The sequence below is a fragment of the Phyllobates terribilis genome, unplaced genomic scaffold, assembly GCF_046119375.1.
Source record: "Phyllobates terribilis strain yellow unplaced genomic scaffold, ASM4611937v1 Scaffold_5__5_contigs__length_657084704, whole genome shotgun sequence".
Classification (NCBI taxonomy): domain Eukaryota; kingdom Metazoa; phylum Chordata; class Amphibia; order Anura; family Dendrobatidae; genus Phyllobates; species Phyllobates terribilis.
The window spans coordinates 50,347,964-50,373,269 of record NW_027362765.1 but is presented as its reverse complement, the minus strand read 5'-3'; the positions used below and the strand labels follow the sequence as shown (position 1 = coordinate 50,373,269).

The window sequence follows — 25,306 nt, the reverse complement described above, 5'->3', positions numbered from 1 at the left end:
AAAGCCCCCACTCACAAGGTCACCATTACTGGGTCTGGCCGTGCCCTGGCGACCTTGTGAGTGGGGGCTTCACAACTCTGCGATGCACGGATAGGGTGCCGGGCATCCCGCCTAGTCGAATAGTAGGGGCGTGTAATAGGATGCTGGCTATGCACGGTGCCGCGAGTGTGTGAATTGCACCCTACTGCAAGTTTCATCTGTGTGCAGTTTTAATGCTGGGTAGTCGTCCCTCCAGTGAGAGTGAGTGAGGGCGATTGTTCATTAGCATTCTGCACCTGTGTTACCTCCTTCTAACAAAAGGGGGCCGACTGTGTCCTGGTGTGCATTTTTTCTTGAAACCTTGGCTGGTGAGTACCATTGCCTTTTGCTATTTTCTAAAAATTCTGTCTATTGTTCTGGCTATGCTGTCTGTTTTTAATATTAGAGTAGGGACTCGCAAAACCGTGAGGACCCTTGACGATGGGTTGCGAGCTTACGTATTTTGGCCAAAATATCAACTAATACCTCATATGATATTTTTTGCACTTTTTTTTATCTGCCAGGGCACGGCCAGACCCAGTAATGGTGACCTTGTGAGTGGGGGCTTCACAACTCTGCGATGCACGGATAGGGTGCCAGGCATCCCGCCTAGTCGAATAGTAGGGGCGTGTAATAGGATGCTGGCTAGGCACAGTGCCGCGAGTGTGTGAATTGCACCCTACTGCAAGTTTCATCTGTGTGCAGTTTTAATGCTGGGTAGTCGCCCCTCCAGTGAGAGTGAGTGAGGGCGATTGTTCATTAGCATTCTGCACCTGTGTTACCTCCTTCTAACAAAAGGGGGCCGGCCGTGTCCTGGTGTGCATTTTTTCTTGAAACCTTGGCTGGTGAGTACCATTGCCTTTTGCTATTTTCTAAAAATTCTGTCTATTCTGGCTATGCTGTCTGTTCTCAATCCTTAATGCTCAAAAAACTGGTCGACCCAAAACAGTCGGTACAGAACATAATAAACAACTTGTTGCTGAAACATTTGTTCAGAGTCCAAAAAAGTCCACCAGAAGAGCCTCTTTGGAATTGGGAATTTCACGAGCTTCTATCATGCGAATCCTGAAATCTATTGGGTGGAAAGCTTATCGTCCACGTCTAATTAATGGTTCATTGGAAGATGATCCAGACAGGCGGCTGCAATTTAGTGAGATTATGCTTAACGAAATTGAAGAAAATCCAGTAATTTTAGATAACATTATGTGGAGTGATGAAGCTTCTTTCAAATTATCCGGCCATATTAACAGACATAATTGTATTTACTGGTATAATGAGAACATGCATTTAACATTACAGCAACAACTAAATGAGCCTGGTGTCAATGTTTGGGGTGGTATTTCAAGTTTTGGTGTTTTAGGACCAATATTTTTTGATGGAACAGTCACAGGAGATAAGTATCTCGAAATTCTAATGAATCAAGTTGTTCCCCAGTTACAGCAACAGCCTAATTCAAATGACCTTTATTTCCAACAAGATGGGGCCCCTCCACATTATTCAAGAGTAGTCCGCGAGTATCTTGATGAAACATTTCCTAATAAATGGATTGGCCGAAGAGGCCCACTTGATTGGCCGGCACGTTCATCAGACTTGACCCCAATGGATTTTTTCTTTTGGGGAGTACTCCAGGACAAAGTTTATAGTCGAAAACCAAAAAGTGTCAGTGATTTGAAAAATTACATAAGAGATGCATTTCAAGAAATTAATAAATACCCAAAGAGACTTGTGCAAAAAAGTTTGTCGAAGCGTAAGAGGCGGCTTCAAAGCTGTGCAACTTGTAATGGAAAACAGTTTGAGCACCTGCGTTGATAAAATTTAAGGGCTTTTGTCTTATTGTTCAGAATAAAATTTAATTGTCATTGTTATGCTTGTGTTAGTAAATATAATTTTATATATAAATCAAAATAAATGTTATTATTTTCTGGCCACCTACTTTTGGACCACCCTGTATAATACTGGTAGACAAAAATAAAGTTTTTACTTACTGTAAAATCTGTTTTTCGTAGTCTTCATTGGAGGACACAGAACATTGGGATAGTCTGCTGCCACCTGGAGGCTGCCACTATTGTTGCAATTAAATAAAATTGGCTCATCCCCTGCAGACTATACTTCACCTGCTGGAGCCAGGTTTCCTCAGTTTTGTGACAAAGCATTGGGAGGAGAAAAGAAAAGAATTAAGGCGGTGTATCTCCCTGATTGCAGGGAAGTAATAATGAGGGCAATCTGTCCTGAGGCTCGGGGTGTCCTAAGGCCAGATTGCCCTCATCATAAGCGGCGTATCTGGCAGGGGGGGGGTGGGGCAGACATATTTCATACACAGGGGTCCCAAGCTGTCAGTGTCCACCCTTGGTCCAACCTGTGCAGGGGCTTCTCAATAGGATGAGATGGAGCTGGACAAAAATAAGGTAAAATAATATCTTCATTAAGGTGAAAATTTGAAACTACCTTCGGGAGAAAAGACAGAACGGGCCTCAAAACAACCTTATCCCGATGAAGTAAAGGGCGCAACAAAACAGAGCCGCAAGCTCAGAGTCCCTCCTAATAGAAGTGCTGGCTATAAGGAAAGCTACCTTATAAGAAAGAAAAAGTGTAGAGATCTCTCTGATAACCTCAAAATGCAGAGACTGAAGAACCTCTAAGGCTGTGTGCCCACTATGCATTTTTTAAGCGTTTCCGCAGTGGCAATTCCGCTGCAGAAACTCTTGGTAGAAGGCCTGCCATGTTCCCCAATGATAATCCGCATGTGCTGTGCACATGCTGCGGAAATTTCCGCTGCGGATTATCATTGCGGAAAAATCCGCAGCACTACCAATTATTTTGCGGAATCGCGGCGTTTTCGCCGCCATTGACTTGCATTAGATCGCATGGAATCCGAATCACTGCATCTGCAGATGCGGATTCCATGTGTTTCAATGTGCGGATGGTACCCGGGTTTGGAGAAGAGGAGACTCTCCTCCGGACCCGGGTACCATAGAACCTGTAAAAAAAGGAATAAAATAAAAAATAAATATACTTACCTTCTGATGGCCCCCGGTGTCCTTGTCTCGGCTTGCCGGCAGCTCGCGGTGGACTCAAGGACCTGTGGTGATGTCATTTAGTCATGTGACGGGTCACGCGACCGCTGACGTCGGTAGGTCCTTTAGTCTACCGTGAGCTGCCGGCAAGCCAAGACAAGGACACCGGGGCCATCAGAAGGTAAGTATATATTTATTTTTATTTTTTTTTTACCATTCTTTCAGTCACACTATATAAATCCATGCCGGTTGCATGGATTTATATAGTGTGACCAAGTTGTCAAGCACTTTCCAAGTGATGCTAAAATCGCTTGGAAAGCGCTTGACAACCCGCATGCGGAAATGCATGTGAAGAACGCTTCACTTACGCTTGTCCCTGGCAGGAAAAACGCATGTACAATCCGCATGTACAATCTGCATGCGTTTTTTCTGCCAGGGAGATGCAGAAACACTCAGGAAAAAATCCAGAGCATTTCTGCATCGTGGGCACACAGCCTAAAACAATATTTAGATCCCAAGAAAGCCCATTAGGGTCGCTTAATGTGTGCCACCACCTCGAGAAAAGTCTTAACCTGGGATACAGATACTAAATCCCTCTGACACCGAGCAGCCAAGGCAGATATCTGACCCATGAGGGAGTCAATTAAGATAGAAAAACGAACCTTGGGACAGAAGGTCCGGGCAGTCCGGAAGAGCCCATGGGACAACTGCCAGGAGATTGATCACATCTGAATAACTAGCCCTCTGAGGCCAATCTGGATCAATGAGAATGACTGGACACCCTCTGCCCTGATCTTCTTGAGAAGTCTGGGTAGAAGTGGTAGAGGTGAAAAGAGATAAGGCAGAGTGAATTGGAACCAAAGGATTACCAGGGTGTCAACTGCGAAAGCATGGAGGTCCCGGGATCTTGTAACAAATGTTGACACCTTGAGATTTAAGCCCCCGTCTCACATAGCGAGATCGCTAGCGAGATCGCTGCTGTGTCACGGTTTTGGTGACGCAACAGCGACCTCACCAGCGATGTCGCTATGTGCGACACTTTGCAACAATCAGGGCCCTGCTGTGAGGTCGCTGATCACTGCAAAGTGTCCTGGACCATTTTTTGGTCGTTGCGTTCCCGCTGGTCAGCACACATCGCTGTGTGTGACCAGCGGGAGCAACGATCAGGCTGGTAACCATGATAAACATTGGGTTACTAGGGGCACACGCGCACCTAGTAACCCGTTGTTTATCATTGTTACGAGCCTGCTAAAGTGAGCGGTAACTTCCCGCTCACTGTAGCAGAGTGGTAACCATGATAAACAACGGGTTACTAGGAGCGCGTGTGCCCCTAGTAACCCGATGTTTACCATAGTTACCAGCCTGCTCCTGCTTCAGCAGGCTCGTAACCAGGAGCAGGACATCGTGGAAAGATTCTTTCCACGATGTCGCTGCTCCCCTGATCGTTGGTGAGCCTGCCTGTTTGACAGCTCACCAGCGACCACATAGCGACGCAGCAACGATCCCTGACAGGTCGTATCGCTGTCGGGATCGTTGCAGCGTCGCTAAGTGTGACGGGGCCTTTAGTCTGGATGCCAATAGATATACATCTGGCGAACCCCACCGCAGACAAAACTGCCTGAACACGTCTGGGTGTAGAACCCACTCTACTGTGGGTAGCTGCTGGCAACTTAAAAAGTCAGCGTCCGAGTTGTCACCTCCTGGTGTATGAACTGAAGAGATTACATTGTTCTCTGCCCACTCCAGAATTCTTGCGACCTCCACGATAGCTGATCGGCTTTGTATGCAGTAGCATTGTCTGATTGAACTTTGATCGGTTACCCCTGGAGTGAGTTTTGCCAATGCAAAAGAGCCAGAATGACAGCTCTGAGCTCCAGCACATTGAGGCTATGTGCCCACGATGCAGAAATGCTCCGGATTTTTTCCTGAGCGTTTCTGCATCTGCCTGGCAGAAAAACGCATGCGGATTGTACATGCGTTTTTCCTGCCAGGGACATGCGGATGTGAAGCGTTCTTCACATGCATTTCCGCATGCGTGTTTACAAGCGCTTTCCAAGCGATTTTAGCATCACTTGGAAAGTGCTTGTCAACTTGATCACACAATATAAATCGATGCAAACGGCATGGATTTATATACTGTGACCTTAAAGAATGGTAAAAAATAAAAATCTATACTTACCTTCTGATGGCCCCCGGAGTCTTGCTTCGCTCCGTCCTGGCTTGCCGGCAGCTCGCGGTACACTACACTGCGTTTTTTCCGCAATTATAACCCGCAGCGGAAATTTCCGCAGCATGCGCACAGCACATGCGGATTATCATTGGGGAAAATGGCAGGCCTTCTACCATGCGTTTTTTAAGAGTTTCTGCAGCGTTTTTGCCGCTGCGGAAACGCTTAAAAAACGCATTGTGGGCACACAGCCTTAGAGGTTCTTCATTCTCTGCATTTTGAGTTGATCAGAGAGATCTCTACACTTTTTCTTTCCTGCCTGCTCCCTGAGTTAACAGGGGTGATGTCAACCACCACCTGAGAGACCCATGACAATGAAACGGGAGATGAATAGACCGATCCAGGGACTGCATTGATATCTCCCAAGAGGCAAACAGTGTGTTCTGTAGAGGCCTTGACTGAAATTAAGCAAACAGCACTGCATCGAAAGTCACCATCATCTTTCCCAGGATCTTCATTCAAAATCGAAGGAGATGCCTGCCCCGTCAAATTTCTGATGGAAGACTAAAGAAATCATCTCTTTTCCTTTGTGATAAACGCCGATGTCTGAACTGTGTTGACCACCATTTCCAGAAACCATAGCCATTGTGTTGGGATTAAAACAAACTTTATCCTGTTCACAATCCAACCGAATTGCTACAGAGTCTGAAGAACAATATGGAGGCTCAACAGATTTTGTGCAAAAGATGGTGTTAGAACAAGAATATCGTCCAGATAGGGGAAAACAATTATCCCCCTGGGCCGTAGCAATGACATAACCAAGGCCAGGATCTTTATGAATATGTTGGTCACTGTTGCCAGCCCGGATGGAAGAGCCCTGAACTGATAGTGATCTTGATTTACGGCATAGAAATTGCTGATGGGTTGGAAAAATTAGCACATGCAAATGAGTGTCTCGAATATCTACTGAAGAAAGAAATTTCCCAGCTTCCAGGGATGCCACTACTGACTGGGAAGACTCCATTCTGAAGTGACGAAGCCGAACCTATTTGTTCATGCGTCTTAAATCTAAAATATGCCGCACTGAGCCGTCCTTCTTGGGGATAACGAATAGGTTTGAATAAAACCTCTTGAAGCGCTCTGAAGTGGGAATATCTACAATCACCCCTGCCTGAAGGAGTACGCTATTCTGTAACCCGAAGAGATGACTTCCCTGACCCAAAGATCGCTTATTGCTTCCAGCCATGCCTCCTGAAAAAGAAGGAGGAGGCCACCCACCCGGGATGAGTCCTTGAGTGGGGGCCGCCAGTCAAGCATTGACCTTCCTGCCCTCTCTGGACATGGAGGAAGTGGCCTCTGATCCAAAAGGGTGTCTGGCGGGAGTTATTCTAAGGGTAGCTCTCCAGGGCTACTGCGAGACCTTTGGTCTAACCTATCGACCCAACTCATTTAGTGCAGGAAATTGACGAAACGGACGCCTCCGAAAAGGACTTAGTCACAAATGCTTAGCCCATGCCGTTACCCCCTCGGAAACCCAAGTGGCAGAAAAGACTAGACAAAGGGCAAGACCTGCTGCCTCAAAAGTGGACCCTGCCACAGACTATATATACAGTACATATCAAAAGTTTGGACACACCTTCTCATTTAAAGATTTTTCTGTATTTTCATGACTATGAAAATTGTACATTCACACTGAAGGCATCAAAACTATGAATTAACACATGTGGAATTATATACTTAACAAAAAAGTGTGAAACAACTGAAAATATGTTTTATATTCTAGGTTCTTCAAAGTAGCCACCTTTTGCTTTGATGACTGATTTGCACACTCTTGGCATTCTCTTGATGAGCTTCAAGAGGTAGTCACCGGAAATGGTTTTCACTTCACAGGTGTAACCTGTCAGGTTTAATAAGTGGGATTTCTTGCCTTATAAATGGGGATGGAACCATCAGTTGTGTTGTGCAGAAGTCTTGTGGATACACAGCTGATAGTCCTACTGAATAGACTGTTAGAATTTGTATTATGGCAAGAAAAAAGCAGCTAAGTAAAGAAAAACGAGTGGCCATCATTACTTTAAGAAATGAAGGTCAGTCAGTCCGAAAAATTGGGAAAACTTTGGAAGTGTCCCCAAGTGCAGTTGCAAAAACCATCAAGCGCTACAAAGAAACTGGCTCACATGAGGACCGCCCCAGGAAAGGAAGACCAATAGTCACCTCTGCTTCTGAGGATAAGTTTATCTGAGTCACCAGCCTCAGAAATCGCAGGTTAACAGCAGCTCAGATTAGAGACCAGGTCAATACCACACAGAGTTCTAGCAGCAGACACATCTCTTCAACAACTGTTAAGAGGAGACTTTGTGCAGCAGGCCTTCATGGTAAAATAGCAGCTAGGAAACCACTGCTAAGGACAGGCAACAAGCAGAAGAGACTTGTTTGGGCTAAAGAACACAAGGAATGGACATTAGACCAGTGGAAATCTGTGCTTTGGTCTGATGAGTCCAAATTTGAGATCTTTGGTTCCAACCACCGTGTCTTTGTGCGACGCAGAAAAGGTGAACGGATGGATTCTACATGCCTGGTTCCCACCGTGAAGCATGGAGGAGGAGGTGTGATGGTGTGGGGGTGGTTTGCTGGTGACACTGTTGGGGGTTTATTCAAAATTGAAGGCATACTGAACCAGCATGGTAACCACAGCATCTTGCAGCAGCATGCTATTCCATCCGGTTTGCGTTTAGTTGGACCATCATTTATTTTTCAACAGGACAATCACCCCAAACACACCTCCAGCCTCTTTGACCAAGAAGGGGAGTGATGGGGTGCTACACCAGATGACCTGGCCTCCACAGTCACCAGACCTGTTTGGGGTGAGCTGGACCGCAGAGTGAAGGCAAAAGGGCCAACAAGTGCTAAGCATCTCTGGGAACTCCTTCAAGATTGTTGGAAGACCATTTCCGGTGACTACCTCTTTAAGCTCATCAAGAGAATGCCAAGAGTGTGCAAAGCAGTCATCAAAGCAAAAGGTGGCTACTTTGAAGAACCTAGAATATAAGACATATTTTCAGATGTTTCACACTTTTTTGTTAAGTATATAACTCCACATGTGTTAATTCATAGTTTTGATGCCTTCAGTGTGAATGTACAATTTTCATAGTCCTGAAAATACAGAAAAATCTTTAAATCAGAAGGTGTGTCCAAACTTTTGGACTGTACTATATCTATCTATTTGTGGGGTTTCTAAGTGCCGCAACTCTAGATAAGCGGGACACTGCCCATCTACCACCGATGGAGTAGACCAAGCAGCCACAAGCTCTGCTGGGATGGGATATAACAGCTCCATAAGGCTACACTTTTGAATGCATTTGTCTGGATGTTCCCATGCCCTCTGTAACACATCAGTAAATTCCTCATGGTTAGAAAAAGATCTAGCCATGGACTTACCCTTCCCCAAAGAAATCTGTTTCGGTAATGGGAGGGGGCGGCACAGCTGTCACTCCCAGAGAGGCATCCACAGCCGACACCAAACTGTCCATTTCCCTCAGCTTCCCTATCTGATATGGATCTAGGACAAATTCTGCACTAGACCTGGATTCTGAGCACCGAAAGGAGCGAATCCACTGGGAAGGGGAAAAGTAATCTCCTCCCCTGCACTTCCCCTCCGAAGATGATCGGGACGAGAAGGTAACCCATGGCCATCTGGATGCTTTAATGACCACCTTTACTGGTACGGGGTGGCTGAAGGATCCGACTCACAGCAGCGATCAGAGCTGCTGGGGCGGAAGTACTCACCGGCAATCGTTCCACAACTCTAACCAGTGTCCTGGACATCCTGCTTAGTTCGGCTACAGATAGAGCAAAATCACGAGCCCAGGCATATTCTCGTCAGATGTCATAGAGGTTCCCTGTGCGGCTAGCAGCAAGGACGCAGGAAGGGTACAGAAGGTACAATAGGCTACAGACTGACTGGTGGAAAACTTACTATAACAAGACACACAAGCATAGTAAGTGACAAGTGAAGACTGCGCTAATGGGTGTGCATGGTCCTCTCTAGGCTCAGACATTTTGAGTGATAGAGAAAATGCAGAAAGAAAATAGAAAACGCCACTAAACAGTGACACAAAAAATGTTAGAGTGCCTAGTATCAGCCCCCAGTAGCCAACAGCCTACCACATCCACATTGTAGAAGGAATCTGTTCCCCAGGTGAGCCTGCTAACCTACAAAGAGGAAGACACAGAGGTGCTTCTGTGCTGGACACCATGTTAACAGTGCCGAATTGCATCCAGGAAGAGGAAGGGGTGGAGCAAGAGGAATAGTAACCCGAAGGGCCGAAACATCGCTACTGATTGGCTGCAAGACCAGCCATACTGATAGGCCGGGAGTAACCCGGTAGCCAATTGGTTGGAAACGTCCAGCCCAGTAATTGGCTGATATATCCCGTGAGCCACTTGGCCGCACACTCCTACTGTCCACCCTCACGCCCGGACCCCACCACTGCCTGAAGCTCCAGACCCCTTTAACTTCTGCTCTAGGTACATACGCTCTATGTGGGGCAGCGGGCAAGAACTAGTTGGCTTATGGACCTCCACACCAGTACCTGCACCAACTGTGTCAAGGTACCTTGGTCCAACCACACCGACATGAGAGGATATGGACTGAACAATTACAGTATGTATTCTCATTCGCAACGTGGGTAAAACCATTACATTCTGTTACCCTGAGACATTGATCAGAAAAATAAAAGCATAATGGTTAGCGCCTAACCTAAGACAAGTCTGAGTCAGACCTTGGCTTCAACTGACACTACAAAAAAATGAGGAAACCTGGCTCCAGCGGGCAGGGTATAGTCTGCTGGGGTGGAGCCAATTTTATTTAAATGCAATAAAAGTGTCAGCCTTCAGGTGACAGCAGACTCTCTTATGATTCTGTGTCCTCCAACAAGACGAACGAGAAAACAAGACTGAACCCAAGACCTTCCACAGCTGTCTACACATCATAGGGGAGACCTCATGACACCTTCTTTCCATCTACCTGATGATCCTGAGGAACATTGGGATTTTCTTGCTTACAGTCCTGTGGGAGAAGAGGACTGGGACATCCCTCTGGTGTTGTCCTCTTACTGGATAGAACTAGAGGAAACACATACAGGAACTGAATTCATTCTTTAATACAGATAATTATAGGCCATGTGTATTTAGTCCTGTCTATTACCTGGTGACGTGCAGGGCTGGGGAACCTCCATCATGACGTCCTTGTACAGATCTTTGTTTCCTTCAAAATACTCCCACTCTTCCATGGACAAATAGACAGCGACATTCTGATACCTTATAGGAACCTGACACATAAAATGATACCGTCATCTCCCTGATCCCTTCATAGCACTACTGTATAATGTCTCAGCAGTGTCACCTCTCCTGTGAGCAGCTCAATCATCTTGTAGGTGAGTTCTAGGATCTTCTGTTCATTGACATCCTCGTGTATCAGGGGGTGAGGTGAAGGGGTTCTTCCCCATCCCTCAGATACAAGGGCCTGACAACGCTCACTAGAGGTCTTCTTCAATACTGTGTAATCCTGGATATGGAGAGACACATTAATAAACCTCAATACAGACATTTCCAGAGTCCCCACCTCTCCAGTTCTGTCCATCTGTTATTCCCATAGATAAGAATGATGTAATGTAATATCATCAGAATCTCTCACCTCTCCAGTAAGCCGGAAGAGGATCTCTAGGATGAGGTGTAATATCCTCTCTGCCATCTTCTCCTTGTCCATATCAATCCTTGATGCATCAATCAGGAAAGTTCTCTTATATAGAAGAGGATTTACTATTATATGGACCTAAATGGAGAGAAGATGACGATGTAACATCATTAAGATGTAATAACACAATTACTGGAGATTATATGGGGAACATAGGTGGAGATAGAATATGTAGTTCAGTCTCATAACTTGAATCTGATGGGCCCTCGACGCAAGATTTGGACTGGGTCACCCCCCATCCTAATATATATATTTACTTTAGAAAGGCAATTTTAATGGACTCAGAAAGAGGGTGGGAAAGGTCCAATGATTGGATGTTCTGAAAGACAGAAATGTCCAAGGATGGGAGCTTTTGCTAAATGAAATTCTCACTGCACTATCAGTAACAATCCCGAAAATAAGGGAGAATTGGAATAATTTAAAGAGACCAGGATAGATGAACACAGAACTTAAACACTTGCTAAAAGGGAAAAAAGAGATGTATATCAAATGGAAAGAGGGGGCATATCTAATGAAGAATATAATGCTGTCTGCAGGGAATGCAGGGCAAGCGTTAGAGGTGCTAAAACCACTAATGTAGTGAGGCTTGCAAGGGAGACCAAAAGCAATAAAAAAGGATTTGGGGATATGTCAAAAGCAAAAGAAAAGTCAAAGATGCTATAGGATTTTTACAGGTTGAAAAGGGTGAAGTGTTCAAAAATTATGTTGAGAAGGTCGAACTTTTAAATTCCTATTTTGCATCTGTGTTCTCTAATTAAGCATATAACATCAACTGATCTTCACTGTGCTATCGAAGGAATAAAAGAATCCACACTATATATAAACAGAGAGATGGTGAGGGACCACTTAGCTAATTTAAATGAATTTCAATTTCCTGGTCTAGATGAATTACATCCTGGGCTCCTGAAAGAGATAGCAGAAGAAATTGCAAAACCACTAGCCAGAATCTTTGAAAATTCCAGAACAAATGTTGTCCTTATCTTCAAGAAAGGAAAGAAGATGGAGCCAGGAAATTACAGACCTGTGAGCATTACTTCTATACCAGGAAAGATCTTTGAACAAATTATTAAACAGCATGTATGTAAGTACTTGGATAAGAATTCAGTAATTAACCAGAGCCAGCATGGGTTTGTAGCAAACAGTCATGCCAGACTATTCACGCGCTCTAAGGTTTTGCATACCCGTCCATCTGGTACTCTTCTTCTGCTAGTTATCCCTAGTAGGCCATGGAGACACTTGTCCATGGATTTTATTACTGACCTACCGGTTTCTGCAGGCAAAACGGTGGTTTTGGTGGTAGTAGATAGGTTCAGTAAAATGGTTAATTTTGTCGCATTGCCTGCACTTCCAAATGACAAGACACTTGCTCAGGTGTTCATAAATGAGATCGTGAAGCTTCACGGGGCTACCTCCGATGTGGTGTCAGATCGTGGAACCCAGTTTGTTTATAAATTCTGGAAGGCATTCTGTTCTCGACTGAAGGTGCAGCTGTCCTTTTCCTCTGCCTTCCACCCTCAGTCGAATGGTCAGACCGAGCGTGTCAATCAGAATTTATAGACCTACCTCAGGTGTTTCGTCTCAGAAAATCAGGAGGATTGGGCATCCTACTTACCGCTGGCAGAATTTGCCATTAATAATCATCGACAGGAATCCACTGCAGGTCACCGTTCTTCGATGCATGCGGTTATCACCCACAGTTTGGTACCTTTAGTGGGAGAGGAGCTTCGGGAGTCCCTGAGGAGGAACGGTTTGCTTCATCGCTCTCCTCGGTATGGCAGGGTGTTCTGAGTAATTTAAAGATCATGGGAGACAGGTATAAATGTATGGCTGACAGAAAACGCTTGCCAGGTCCGGACGTGAATGTGAATGACTTTGTCTGGTTGTCTACCAGGAATATAAGATCAAAAGTTCCTTCTTGGAAGCTGGGACCTAGGTTTATTGGTGCCTATAAAATAACCGCCATCAGTAACCCAGCAGCGTTTAGTCTTGAACTTCCTCAGGCCCTTAAGGTCCACAAAGTGTTCCACAGGTCCTTACTCAAAAAGTATGTAGAACCTTTTGAGCCCTCACCTCTACCACCGACCCCAGTAATGTTTGATGGTAATCTGGAGTTACAGATTTCGAGGATTGTAGATTCTCGTCTCCATCGTTCTCTACAATACTTGGTGCACCGGAAAGACTTTGGTCCAGAGGAGAAGATGTGGGTTTCAGCGTCAGAGGTGAACGCTCCCAGGTTGGTTCGCTCATTCCACACCTCTTATCCTGAGAAACCCAGTCCACGGGTGTGTCAGAGGTGACAGACAGTCGCCCTGCAGTTGGTTGCAGGAGATCTCTACGTTGGGCATTACAGACATGTTCTTAGAGGCTGTCTCTAGGACCGAGCGGCTACCTCCCTCTGACTAATTAACACCCTGTCTGGGTGTATAAATACCTGCTGTGTTTCAGAGGGAGTTGCCGGCGATATTCATTACTACTTGTGAAGGCTTAGCAAGAGTAATAATTCATCTTCTCTGGAGCTTGAGGACATGTGTGCATTTGTCTGGAGTCATCTAAAGCTAAGCAATTTCCCCATTTGTCTACCCTTGTTGTCTATAGTGTTTAGTGAGATCGACAAGTGCTCATCTCCTCCCTTCCCTAGCCTTAGCCATATGCCACGGAAAGACAGGGCAAGGCACGCGTGCGGCGATTGGTGAAGAGCCAATATAGGGTCGATAGTTAAGACAGGGTGACACTAGACCAGACTAGGTGGTCTCCACTTCCCCCTTTCCCTAGAGTCTAGATTCCCTTTCCCCCTTCCCTTTGTGTTGCACTAGTCTTTCCCACAACTTGCATGACACCTTGCCCCAGTGACATTTAACATTTTTATAAATGATGTAATGATCTAGAAGGGAAGGAGGTAAACTAATCAAATTTGGAGACGATGCAAAGCTAGGAAGGGTAGCCAACACTAGAGAAGACAGAGAAAGGATTTAGAAGGATCTAGATAAGCTTGAACAATGGGCAGCAACTAATATAATGTTATTTAACAGGGAGAAATGCAATATTCTACATTTGGGCAAGAAGCGACAGCATGTGTGAAAAAGACTTGGGTATACTAATAGATCATAAACTGCACATGAGTCAACAGTCTGATGCAGCAGCAAAATAGGTAAACACAGTTCTGGGATGTATTAAGAGAATCATAGAGTCTAGATCACGTGAAGTAATTATCCCCCTCTTCTCCATTGTCAGACCTCATCTGGAATACTGTTTCCAGTTATTGGCACCACGTTTTAAAAAAGACATCGAAAAACTGGAGCAAGTTCAGAGAAGAACTACCATAATAGGGAGTGGACTACGAGGAATGGTTAAAGGATCTGAGAATGTTTAGCTTGCAAAAAAGATAGCTAAGAGGAGACTGAATAGCTGTCTATATGTAATAGTATAGAGGGATCATCCATATTCTCATTTGCACATGGAAATACGAGAAGCAATGGAATGAAACTGAAAAAGAAAATACAGATTATTGATTAGAAAAAAACTTTTTGACAGGGAGGGTGATCAATGAATGGAACAGGTAGCCACAAGAGGTGGCGAGTTCTCCTTCAATGGAAATCTTCAAACAGAGGCTGGACAGACATATGTCTGAGATCGTTTAGTGAATCCTGCATTGAGCAGGGGGTTGGATATGATGACCCTAAAGGTTCCTTCCAACTTTAATATTCTACGATTCTATGTAGTATAATACACAGCCCATAGTTATACATGTAGTAGTATGGCCACGGGCACCATGTACTCACTGATTTAAAAATGTAAATAAATATTCACCTTCCCTGCACTCCCCCGCCGCTCAGTGTCCGCTTCTGAAACCGGGAGCTACCTTAAGCGTGCAATCTACATGGATGTATTAATAATTGTGTCATTCAGGACATCGTAACTACATATTGGTCCTTATAGATCTTACATTTAGCACTATGCACTTAAATTACAAAGTAATCTATTGACCCTATTATACCTCTTATGTATGCTTCTATATATTTATAGTTTATCGTCTTGGCATGATGTAATTTGTATCCATGGCATCTTCCATATATGATTGTATGAATATAATGCATTATTAACTACACACACTTGGCTTTTGTTGTGACACTTTTCCCTCATATTTTATATCAATTAATGTATTTTATGTATATTAATAAATTTAACATTTTATGGCATCCTAGTTCCTGTGTCGTACATGTAGGTTATATTTAGGCTAAGTGCCCACGTTGCGGAACTGAAGCATATTTTTTACGCTTCTCCCTGGCGGTAAAATCGCATGCGGATTTTACATGCGGTTTTCCCGCCAGGTAGAAGCGTTTGTGAGGCGTCTTTGCATGCGGGTTATCAAGCACTTCTCCAAGTGATTTAAGCATCACTTGGAAAAGTGCTTGACAACTTGTTCACACTATATAAATCCATGCAACCGGCATGGATGTATATAGTGTGACCAAGTAATAGTTAAAAAAAAAGAATCAGAATGGTAAAAAAATAAAAAAATAAAGTTTATACTCACCTTCCGATGCATTCTCTGCCCCATCCGGAGTCTTGAGCGGCTCACGCTGTTGTGTGCAGGACCTGCGGTGAAGTCATTGAGTCATGTGATGGGTCACATGACTCAATGACGTGGCAGGTCCTTCACACAACAGCGCGACGGAGGGAAAACATCAGAAGATAAGTATAAACTTTATTTTATTCTTTTTTTTACAGGTTCTTTGGTACCCAGGTCTGGATGAGAGTCTCCTCTCATCCAGACTTGGGTACCATCCGCACATTGATTCCGCTGCGCTTCCGCAAAATTAATGAACATGCTGCGGATTTTTGACCGCAGCATATACGCTGCGGAAAAATCCGCAGCATGGGCATTGACATTGCGGAATGCCATTGGGGACCATGGGGTGCGGATATACATGCGTTTTACAAGCGTTTACGCTGCGGAAATTCCGCAGCATATACGCTTGTAATACGCAACGTGGGCACGCAGCCTTATTGTGGCAGACACACGAATGTCTGACTATATTTATTAATTTTTTTGAGTAATTTTCACATGCTATCTTTGTTACAAAAAGGTTCACTTGCCTGTTACAGAAGATGAAGTTACCCCGCTCCACGCTTCTTCTCGGCCTACAACCTCCAACAGAGACCCTATTCCCTCACATCTCTTCCAGTATCTCTCACCGTTAGTCAAAACTCAAATAACAAAAAATCTTTAACTTCTCTCTTTCTTCTGGTATCTTTCCCTTCTCATTTAAACATGTCATCATAACCCTTTTGCTTAAAAAAACTTCCCTCGACCAGAACGGCACTGCTAACTACAGACCTGTTTCCAATCTTCCCTTCATCTCTAAACTCCTGAAATGCTTGGTCTGCTCCCATCTAATCCGCTATCTCTCAGATAACTCTCTTTTTGACCCTCTACAATCTGGATTCTGCTCTTTACACTCTACTGAAACTACCCTCACTAAAGTCTCTAATGATCTGTTAACAGCTAAATCCAATAGTTAATGCTCCCTGCTGATTCTCCTGGATCTCTATTCTGCATTTGACCCTGTGGATCACCATCTCCTCTTCACTATGCTCAGCTCTATCAGGCTCAAGGACACTGTTTTCTCCTGGTTCTCCTCCACCTCTCTGACCGCTCCTAAACTGTATCGCTTGTCGGCTCGTATTCCTTTACTTGCCCCCTTACTATCGGGGTTCCTCAGGGCTCAGTCCTAGGCCCCCTCCTTCTCACTCTATATACAGCACCTATTGAACAATCAGTAGATTTGGGTTCCAGTATCATCTCTATGCTGACGACTCCCAATTCTACACTTCTTCCCCTGACATCACCTCCACCCTAATACAACATACCAATGATTGTTTGTCCGCTGTCTCTAACATCAAGTCCTCCCTCTATCAGAAACTGAATCTTTCCAAAACTGAACTTCTTGTGTTTCTTCTGTGGTAAGACACCTCACTTGGCTGCTTCCTGAAGTAGACTCAGGAACCGTGTTTTCTCTGCATGCTTTATTATGTGGCATAAAGCCTTGCAGCTTAAGCAAAAATAAACACAGCCTTACTGGCAAAACAACAAAACAAAAGATAAACGATAGCACAGTCCATAACAGTGTGGAGTTCGTGCCACAGGTTACAGTCCCAGCCATCAGCTCTTCTCTGAGCTGTGGCCTTCCAGTCTGAAGTCTTTGCCACTCCAAACTCAACAACAGAAAAAAAAATGGTGACTCAGCATTTAAACCTTGTTCAGCCACATCCTGAGGCGGAGGTATGGGGAATTACTTCCCTCCCATCTCTAAGTCATTCCCATAAAACCACACCCTTTAAAAGAGTTAACCCCAAGCATATAACATGCTGGCAGAAATTCAGTAGGTCTCAGTTCACACAGGAGAGAATCCTGAAAGACACATACCTCCCCTCGCATATAATACCAGTGACTCAGTCACATATTCCCCCCCTCTGCTCTAAGCCGGGGGTTTGGGCACCTTCAGACACCAAGCAGGGAATTCTGAAGAGGGCATCAGCATTAGCGTCTAAATTCCCGGGTCTATGCTCCACGTGAAAATTAAAGTCTTGGAGACCTAAGAACCACCTAGTTACTCAGGCATTCTTACCCTTCTTTTCTCTCAACCATCTCAAAGGGGCATGGTCTGACATCAATTTAAACTTACGGCCAAGTAGGTGATATCTTAGCCTGTCTATGGCCCATTTTATGGCTAAGCATTCTTTCTCAATAATGGCATAATTTTTCTTGCAGTACGAGAGCTTCCGGCTCATATACAGGATGGGATGCTCTTCCCATTTATCTCCTGCGATAGCACCTCTCCTAGGCCAACTTCCGAGGCATTGGTCTGGAGCACAAACCCTTTAGTAAAGCCTGGTGCGACCAGGATCGGCTGCTTACAGAGTGCCAGCTTCAGTTGTTGGAACGCTATCCCAGTTTCAACCGTCCATTTCGCCATCGTTGTTTTTGTGCTTTTCAGGAGGTCCGTCAGTGGTGCGGCAATCATGGCAAAATTTGGGATAAACCGCCGGTAATATCCCACCATTCTAAGAAACGCTCTCATCTGCTTCTTGGAGAGCGGTTGCGGCCAATTCTGAATTGCCTCGATCTTATTGATCTGTGGTTTAATTTCTCCTCTCCGGACGATGTAGCCTAAGTACTTGGCCTCCTCCTTCCCAATGGCACATTTTCTCTGATTTATCTTAAATCCTGCCTTCCTTAGAGCATCCAGAATCGCCTGTACATTTGGCAGATAACTAGCCCAGTCTGGGCTAAACACAACAATGTCATCAAGGTAGGCTGCGGCATACTTTTTATGTGGGCCGAGGATCCAATCCATGGCCCTATGGAAGGTGGCTGGTGCCCCCTGCAGTCCGAAAGGCATTTGGGTGTACTGGAAGCACCCATCAGGTGTTGAGAAAGCAGTTTTCTCCTGGGCCCTCTGGGACATAGGGATCTGTCAGTAGCCCTTCGTCAAGTCAAGAGTGGTAATATATCTCACAGGTCCAAGCCTCTCTATAAGTTCATCGACGCGGGGCATCGGGTATGCATCACACTTGGATACCACATTCAGCCTGCGGTAGTCGTTACAAAATCTCCACTCCCTGTCGGGCTTTGGTACGAGAACGACTGGACTTGACCATCCGCTCTTTGATTCCTCTATCACGCCGAGGTCCAGCATCCTCTTCAACTCGACTGAAATTACCTCAAGGCGGGCTTCAGGAATCCTATACGTTTTGAGATTAACCCTAACATGTGCTTCCGTCAGCATGTCATGCTCCACTACCTGCGTACGCCCCGGCAACTCCGAGAACAGGTCACGGTTCCGTTACAGCAACTCTCTACATTGTTGCTTCTGTTCCGGCGATAGAGTATCTGCTATCGTGATGACCTCGATTTTGGCTATCGGACTGGCTCCCAAACAAGAAGCCCCCAAAGTTTCCCAATCTCGCCATGGCCTGAGCAAGTTCACATGGTATACTTTCTTCGGCCAGGCTGGTGAACTTTGTAGTTCACTTCGATGAGTTTTTCCACCACCTCATACAGGCCTTGCCACTTGGTCAGGAACTTGCTCTCGACAGTTGGAATAAGCACCAGAACACGATCCCCAGGCTGGAACTGCCTCAGCCTTGCTGACCGGTTATAGACCCTTGCCTGGGCCTTTTGTGCCTGGAGGAGATGAGCCTTCACAATAGGCATCACTTTCGCCATTCTCGCCTGCATCTGGGCGACATGTTCTATTATGCTCCGGTGGGGCGTAACCTCGACTTCTCAGGTTTCCTTGGCAATATCCAGGAGCCCTCGCGGATGTCGTCCATACAGTAGCTCAAACGGGTAGAAACCTGTAGAGGCTTGTGGGACCTCTCTTACCAAGAAGAGCAGGAAGGGTAGCAGGTAGTCCCAGTCACGACCGTCCTTCTCTCCGACATTTTTGAGCATTACTTTTAAGGTTTTATTAAAGCGCCCCCCAGGCCGTCTGTCTGCGGATGGTAGACAGAGGTTCGCAACTGGGTAATCTGAAGGACTTTACACAGCTCCTTCATTACTTTGCTCATGAAAGGGGTCCCTTAGCCGGTTAGTATCTCCTTCGGCAGTCCGGTCCTGGCAAATATATGGACAAGTTCCCAGGCGATGCTCCTACTTGACGAGTTCCTCAGTGGTACCGCTTCCGGGTACCGGGTCGCATAGTCCATTACCACCATGATGTGTTGGAAGCCCTGGGCTGATTTGACTAAGGGCCTCACTAGGTCAATGGCAATCCTCTCAAAGGGGATTTCTATCACAGGGAGGGGGATTAAAGGACTACGGAAGTGGGAAGAGGGGGCAGTTATCCGGCAGGTGGGGCAGGACCTACAATAGTTCATGGATCTCCCGGTAACACTCTGGCCAATAAAACCTCCTCAATATCCTCTCCTGAGTATTCTCGACCCCCAGAACATGGGCCATATCTAATACCCTCTGTCGGTATGGCCCTGGAACTAAGCCTAAGTGCCCACGATGCAGAAATGCTCAGGATTTTTTCTCTGCATCTCCCTGGCATGCGGATTGTACATGAGTTTTTCCTGCCAGGGACAAGTGGATGTGAAACGTTCTTCACATGTATTTCCGCATGCGGGTTGACAAGCGCTTTCCAAGCGATTTTAGCATCACTTGGAAAGTGCTTGACAACTTGGTCACACTATATAAATCCATGCAAACGGCATGGATTTATATAGTGTGACCTTAAAGAATGGTAAAAAATAAATCTATACTTACCTTCTGATGGCCCCCGCAGTCTTGCTTCGCTCCGTCCTGGCTTGCCGGCAGCTCGTGGTACACTACACTGATGGACCTGCCGTCACATGACTGACGTCAGCGCAGGTCCTTCAGTCCATGGCGAGCTGCCGGCAAGGGAGGACGAGCGCAGCGGGGGCCATCAGAAGGTAAGTATGATATTTATTTTTTATTTTATTCTTTTTTTTACAGGTTCTGTGGTACCCGGGTCCACAGGAGAGTCTCCTCTCCTCCACACCCGGGTACCATCAGCACATTGAAACGTTTGGATTCCGCATGTACAGATCCAGTGATGCGGAATCCATGCGTTCCAATGAAAGTCAATGGCGGCGAACACGCAGCGCTTCCGCAAAATAATTGGTAGTGCTGCATTTATTTCCGCAATGATAACCCGCAGCGGAAATTTCCGCAGCATGTGCACAGCACATGCGGATTATCATTTGGGAACATGGCAGGGCTTCTACCATGCGTTTTTTAAGCGTTTCTGCAGCGTTTTTGCCGCTGCAGAAACGCTTAAAAAACGCATCGTAGGCACACAGCCTAATACTTGCACCATTATCTCATCACCCCTTAGTTTGGCCACCCGATACAATAACTCCCCCTGAACTGCAAAGTGTGGGTACCTGGTGTCTGCCCCCGGCTCTTGAGCTACCCCATTACAGACAGTAACATTGTCCCATGCCCCCTCCAAGCCAAGGTCAAGTCCCGAACTTGAGCAGACCCAAAGTTCTCTCCTGTCACTTCTAACTCAGGGAGGTCGGCCTCCTCGGTCACAGTCTCGTCCTCGTCTCCAGCAAGGACACACAATGAGAACTCATCCCCTTCAGATGTCGACGGGGGTATTTCCCTAGGGACCTGGATTTTGTCTATGCGACTCAGTCCATTTCCTTTCCCCCACAATTACCAGAATAATGGGAAATCGCGCCCCAATATGACGGGATGTATCAGGTCCTTAACCACCTCGACCTTGTGGGATTGGGCACCAAAGACGGTTCCAACTGTCACTCTGGCCACAGGATATTCCTTGGTGTCTTCTTGGCAGAGATCAGATTGTGGGGAAGGTTGGCACTGATTAGAGTCACTAGACTCCCTGAATCCAACACCATCACCCCATTAACGGACACGGCACATGCCTGCAGCCCTTCGCCGGGTCAGCAGTCCACACTGCAGGCTGGATAAGCATAATAGGAGACCCATCTGCCTAGGCGGCAGTTCATGGGCTCGGGGAACAATTGACACCTGGCGCCAACAGACTATATCTTTAACAACGGTCCTTGTGGCACCTTCAGTGGGAGTAGCACACCACCCAGTGGTGGCTCTAGACCCCTTCCGTGGTGAACCCACCCCTTTTTGGGTATCCCACTACGGAGAAGTGACTATATCCGGTTTCCCGAGGGATTTCTCAACCACCTGGTTCCTCTCTACCAGGCCGATGAAGTCATCTTCGTTCTGGGGATCACCCTGGGCAACCCAAGTATGTACAGGTTTGGGAAGGGAGTGCACAAATCTATCAATCACCACCCGCTCAACCATCTGGGCCGGAGTAGAGGACTCTGGCTGCAACCACTTCTGAACGAGATGCAGTAGATCAAACATCTGCGAGGAGGGGGTTTGTCGCTGGCATACGCCCAGTGGTAGACTCGTTGGGCTCTCACCGCCATATTCACTCCCGGGCGTGCCAAGATCTCTGTCTTTAGCTTGGCATATTCCTTGGCATCCTGCAGCGCCAAGTCGTAATACGCCTTTTGGGGTTCACCCGACAAATATGGCGCCAGAACCTCTGCCCACTGTTCTGGTGGAAGTCTCTGCCTATCAGCCACTCTCTCAAAGACTGTCAGAAATGCTTCTACATCATCCCCGGGGGTCATCTTCTGCATGGCCCGTCTTACCGCCTTCCTAATGTGGGAATCATCAGTCGGCCTTGGGGGTGGGGCGGTTGCCCTGCCCTGGATGGCATCCGCCAGAAGCTGTATCTGTTGTTGCTGCTCCTGCTGGTGCTACTGCTGCGCGTTTTGCTGTAACGGCTGGCGCATCTGTTGTTGGCTCTGCACCAGGTGCTTAATGAGCTCCTCCATGCTGCCGGACTTCTCTGGCTGGCTGCCGGCCTTCACCCAGGACATCCACCGGTCTCTGTGGTAGGTACACGTGTTCCTGGAATCTTGCACGCACTCTCTCACCAACTGTGGTAAGACGCCTCACTCGGTTGCTTCCGGAAGTAGACTTCTGGAAGAAGTGTTTGTTGTTTGGCCAGTAAGGCTGTGTTTATTTTTGCTGAAGCTGCAAGGCTTTATGCCACATAATAGCCTTGCAGCTTCAGCAAGAATAAACACAGCCTTACTGGCAAAACAACAAAACAAAAGATAAATGATAGCACAGTCCATAACAGTGTGGGATTCGCCACATGGGTTACAGTCCCAGTCTTCAGCTCCTCTCTGACCTGTGGCCTTCCAGTCTGGAGTCTTTGCCACTCCAAACTCAACAACAGAAAAAAAAATGGTGACTGAGCATTTAAACCTTGCTCAGCCACATCCTGAGGCGGAGGTATTGGGACTGATTTCCCTCCCATCTCTACATCATTCCCATAAAACCACACTCTTTAAAAGAGCTAATCTCCAGAATATAACAAGCTGGCAGAAATTCAGTAGGTCTCAGTTCACACAGGAGAGCATCCTGAGTGACACATACCTCCCCTCGCTTATAATACCAGTGGCTCTGTCACTCTACTAACCTAACTCTACCTGACATTGAAATTACCTTAGAGGGTTCAACAATAACTCCCAAGCAGCATGCCCGCTGCCTTGGGGTTATATTTCACACAGAACTTTCCTTTATTCCCTATATCCGATCACTCACTCACTCATGTCACCTGCACCTTAAAAACATCTCCAGGATCCAACCGTTTCTCATCATTGAAACTGCTAAAACTCTTACTGTCGCTCTTATTCATTCTCGTGTGGACTACTGCAACTTTCTTCTGATCAGTCTCCCTCTAACCAAACTCTCTCCTCTCCAATCCGTCCTGAATGCGGCAGCCATGGTTGTATTTCTTTCCAGCTGCTTGAGCCAGTCGTTACACAGGTTGCCCATTTGTTACAGGGTCCAATATGAACTCATCTCTCACCCACAAAGCTCTCCACAGTATTGCACCATCCTATCTCCTCCCTCATCTCTTTCTATCGCCCTACATGTGCCCTCCGTTCTGCAAATTACCTAAGACTAACATTCTCCATAATCCGAAACTCACACATCCGTGTCAAAGACTTCTCTCAAGCTGCACCAGCTCTCTGGAATGCACTACCCCAGACGATCCGATTGATACCTAGCCCCCACATTTTTAACCGTGCTTGAAAAGGCCATCACCTTAAACAAGCCTATCATCTCAACTCACTAACCTAACTCTCCTCTGTTCTCTCCTTCTAAATATTTTTCAGAATCTATTCCCTCCTATTCATCTGCATTTATTCCATGTGACATGAGAAATAACTACTTCATGATGAGGACGACATCTTCATTTCTTACAACGTCACTATAAACATATTTGGTCAGAGTGTTGGTGTGTATGAGGGAGTTGGGAGAGAAAGCCGTCAGCAGAATGATCGTTCAGCCAACAGATATCTCATGTTTATAGGGCCGTTAGTATTACTCTGACAGGCAGGGATAATACACCGCACTACAGTAGTGCAGTGCATCACCTGAGCAATATCATTGGTTTGCTGTATGAGTGTTAAGAAAGTTTAAAACAAGGTTTTAAGTGAAAAAATATCAGAGTTTTAACAAAACAAAAAAAGAACATCCCCAATCTTGATGGAGACAGAGAGAAGGCATCCTCTATACCTGAGTTAACGGAAAGACAGTGCTCTTTATTTTATCTGAGGCAGAAAGAGATAAATAGAGCCTCCTCCATCTTATCTCACAGGAAAAATATATCTTTGTACCATGTTATCCAGTAGATAGAAAAATCATAAAAACTGAGAGTCCTTAGTGGTTGATATTATTTAATGGCTGGCTGAAAAGATGGTAACAAATATAATATAAACTGATGAAGACAGGGCCGCCATCAGGGCATTACTACCCTTACTATTGAATTTGGCCTGGTGAGCAGAAGTAAAGAGGGGGATGCCCGGACCCAGTCCCCTCAGTTTGCCCCCACCTCTTGTGCTACTGCTCACCAGGCCCTGGGTATAATAAAGTATTGTGTGCCGATGGCGGAGCACATCTCAGCGAAGAGAGCCTTCCTTGAGCTCCATGGAACAGCCGTGCAGCTCCAAGGGAGTCCCTCTGCCTCTTCTTTGATGCGCTGGTGACAGCGCGTACACAATGACATCATCACGTACTCGCCGGCATGCACGCGCGCCATTCGCCAGGTAATAAAATTAACTAAATGGGCTTGGGGGGAACAAATGATGATGAATTGAGGGTGTGGGACGGGGGACAGTGAATGATGATTTACTGAAGTGGGGGAGCACAACAAATGATGAACTGGGAGTGGGGGGCAGCAAATGATGAATGGAGGGTGGGGAACAGCAAATGATGAATTAAGGGTGGGAGATGGGGGGCAGCAAATGACTTGAGGGTGGGGGGGTGTTGAGAGCAAATAATGATGAATTGAGGGTGGGGTACAGCAAATGATAATGAATTGAGGGTGGGGGAGAGCAAATGATGAATTGAGACTGGGGAATGGAGGACAGCAAATGATAATGAATTGAGGGTGGGGAGACTAAACAATGATGTATTGAGCCTGGGGGATGGAGGACAGTAAATGATGATGAATTGAGGGTGGTGGACAACAAATGATGATGAAGTGGGGAAGGGTAAATAACGTATTGAGGATGGGGAAGACCAAATGATGACGAGGGTGAGGGTTAGAAAGAGAGGGGACATGTAAATATAATGAATCGGGAGCATGAGTTACACAGTGGGGGTGTTGACAATGCAGGAGTGTGACTGGTAATGAATTGGGGGGGGGGGGGGGAGTACAGGTTCTAATTAATTTATATATTTATTGGGTGGGGAAAGTGGCTAGTGGGGGGACGGTGCTTGATTTAAATTTATATTTGGAA

At 46.0% G+C, this 25,306-nt stretch overlaps 1 protein-coding gene across 2 annotated transcripts in view; it reads right to left on the bottom strand.

Moving 5' to 3' along the window:
• LOC141271907 (uncharacterized) overlaps positions 1 to 25,306 on the bottom strand; it is a 156,139-nt gene that overhangs the window by 34,896 nt on the left and 95,937 nt on the right. For both annotated transcript variants that reach the window (XM_073682133.1, XM_073682134.1), the window contains exons 2-5: positions 10,895 to 11,032; positions 10,604 to 10,765; positions 10,406 to 10,529; positions 10,226 to 10,323 (exon numbers count right to left, since the gene is read on the bottom strand). In XM_073682133.1, the coding sequence (XP_073538234.1) occupies positions 10,226 to 10,323; positions 10,406 to 10,529; positions 10,604 to 10,765; positions 10,895 to 11,032 (522 nt within the window). The remainder of the gene's footprint in view (positions 1 to 10,225; positions 10,324 to 10,405; positions 10,530 to 10,603; positions 10,766 to 10,894; positions 11,033 to 25,306) is intronic.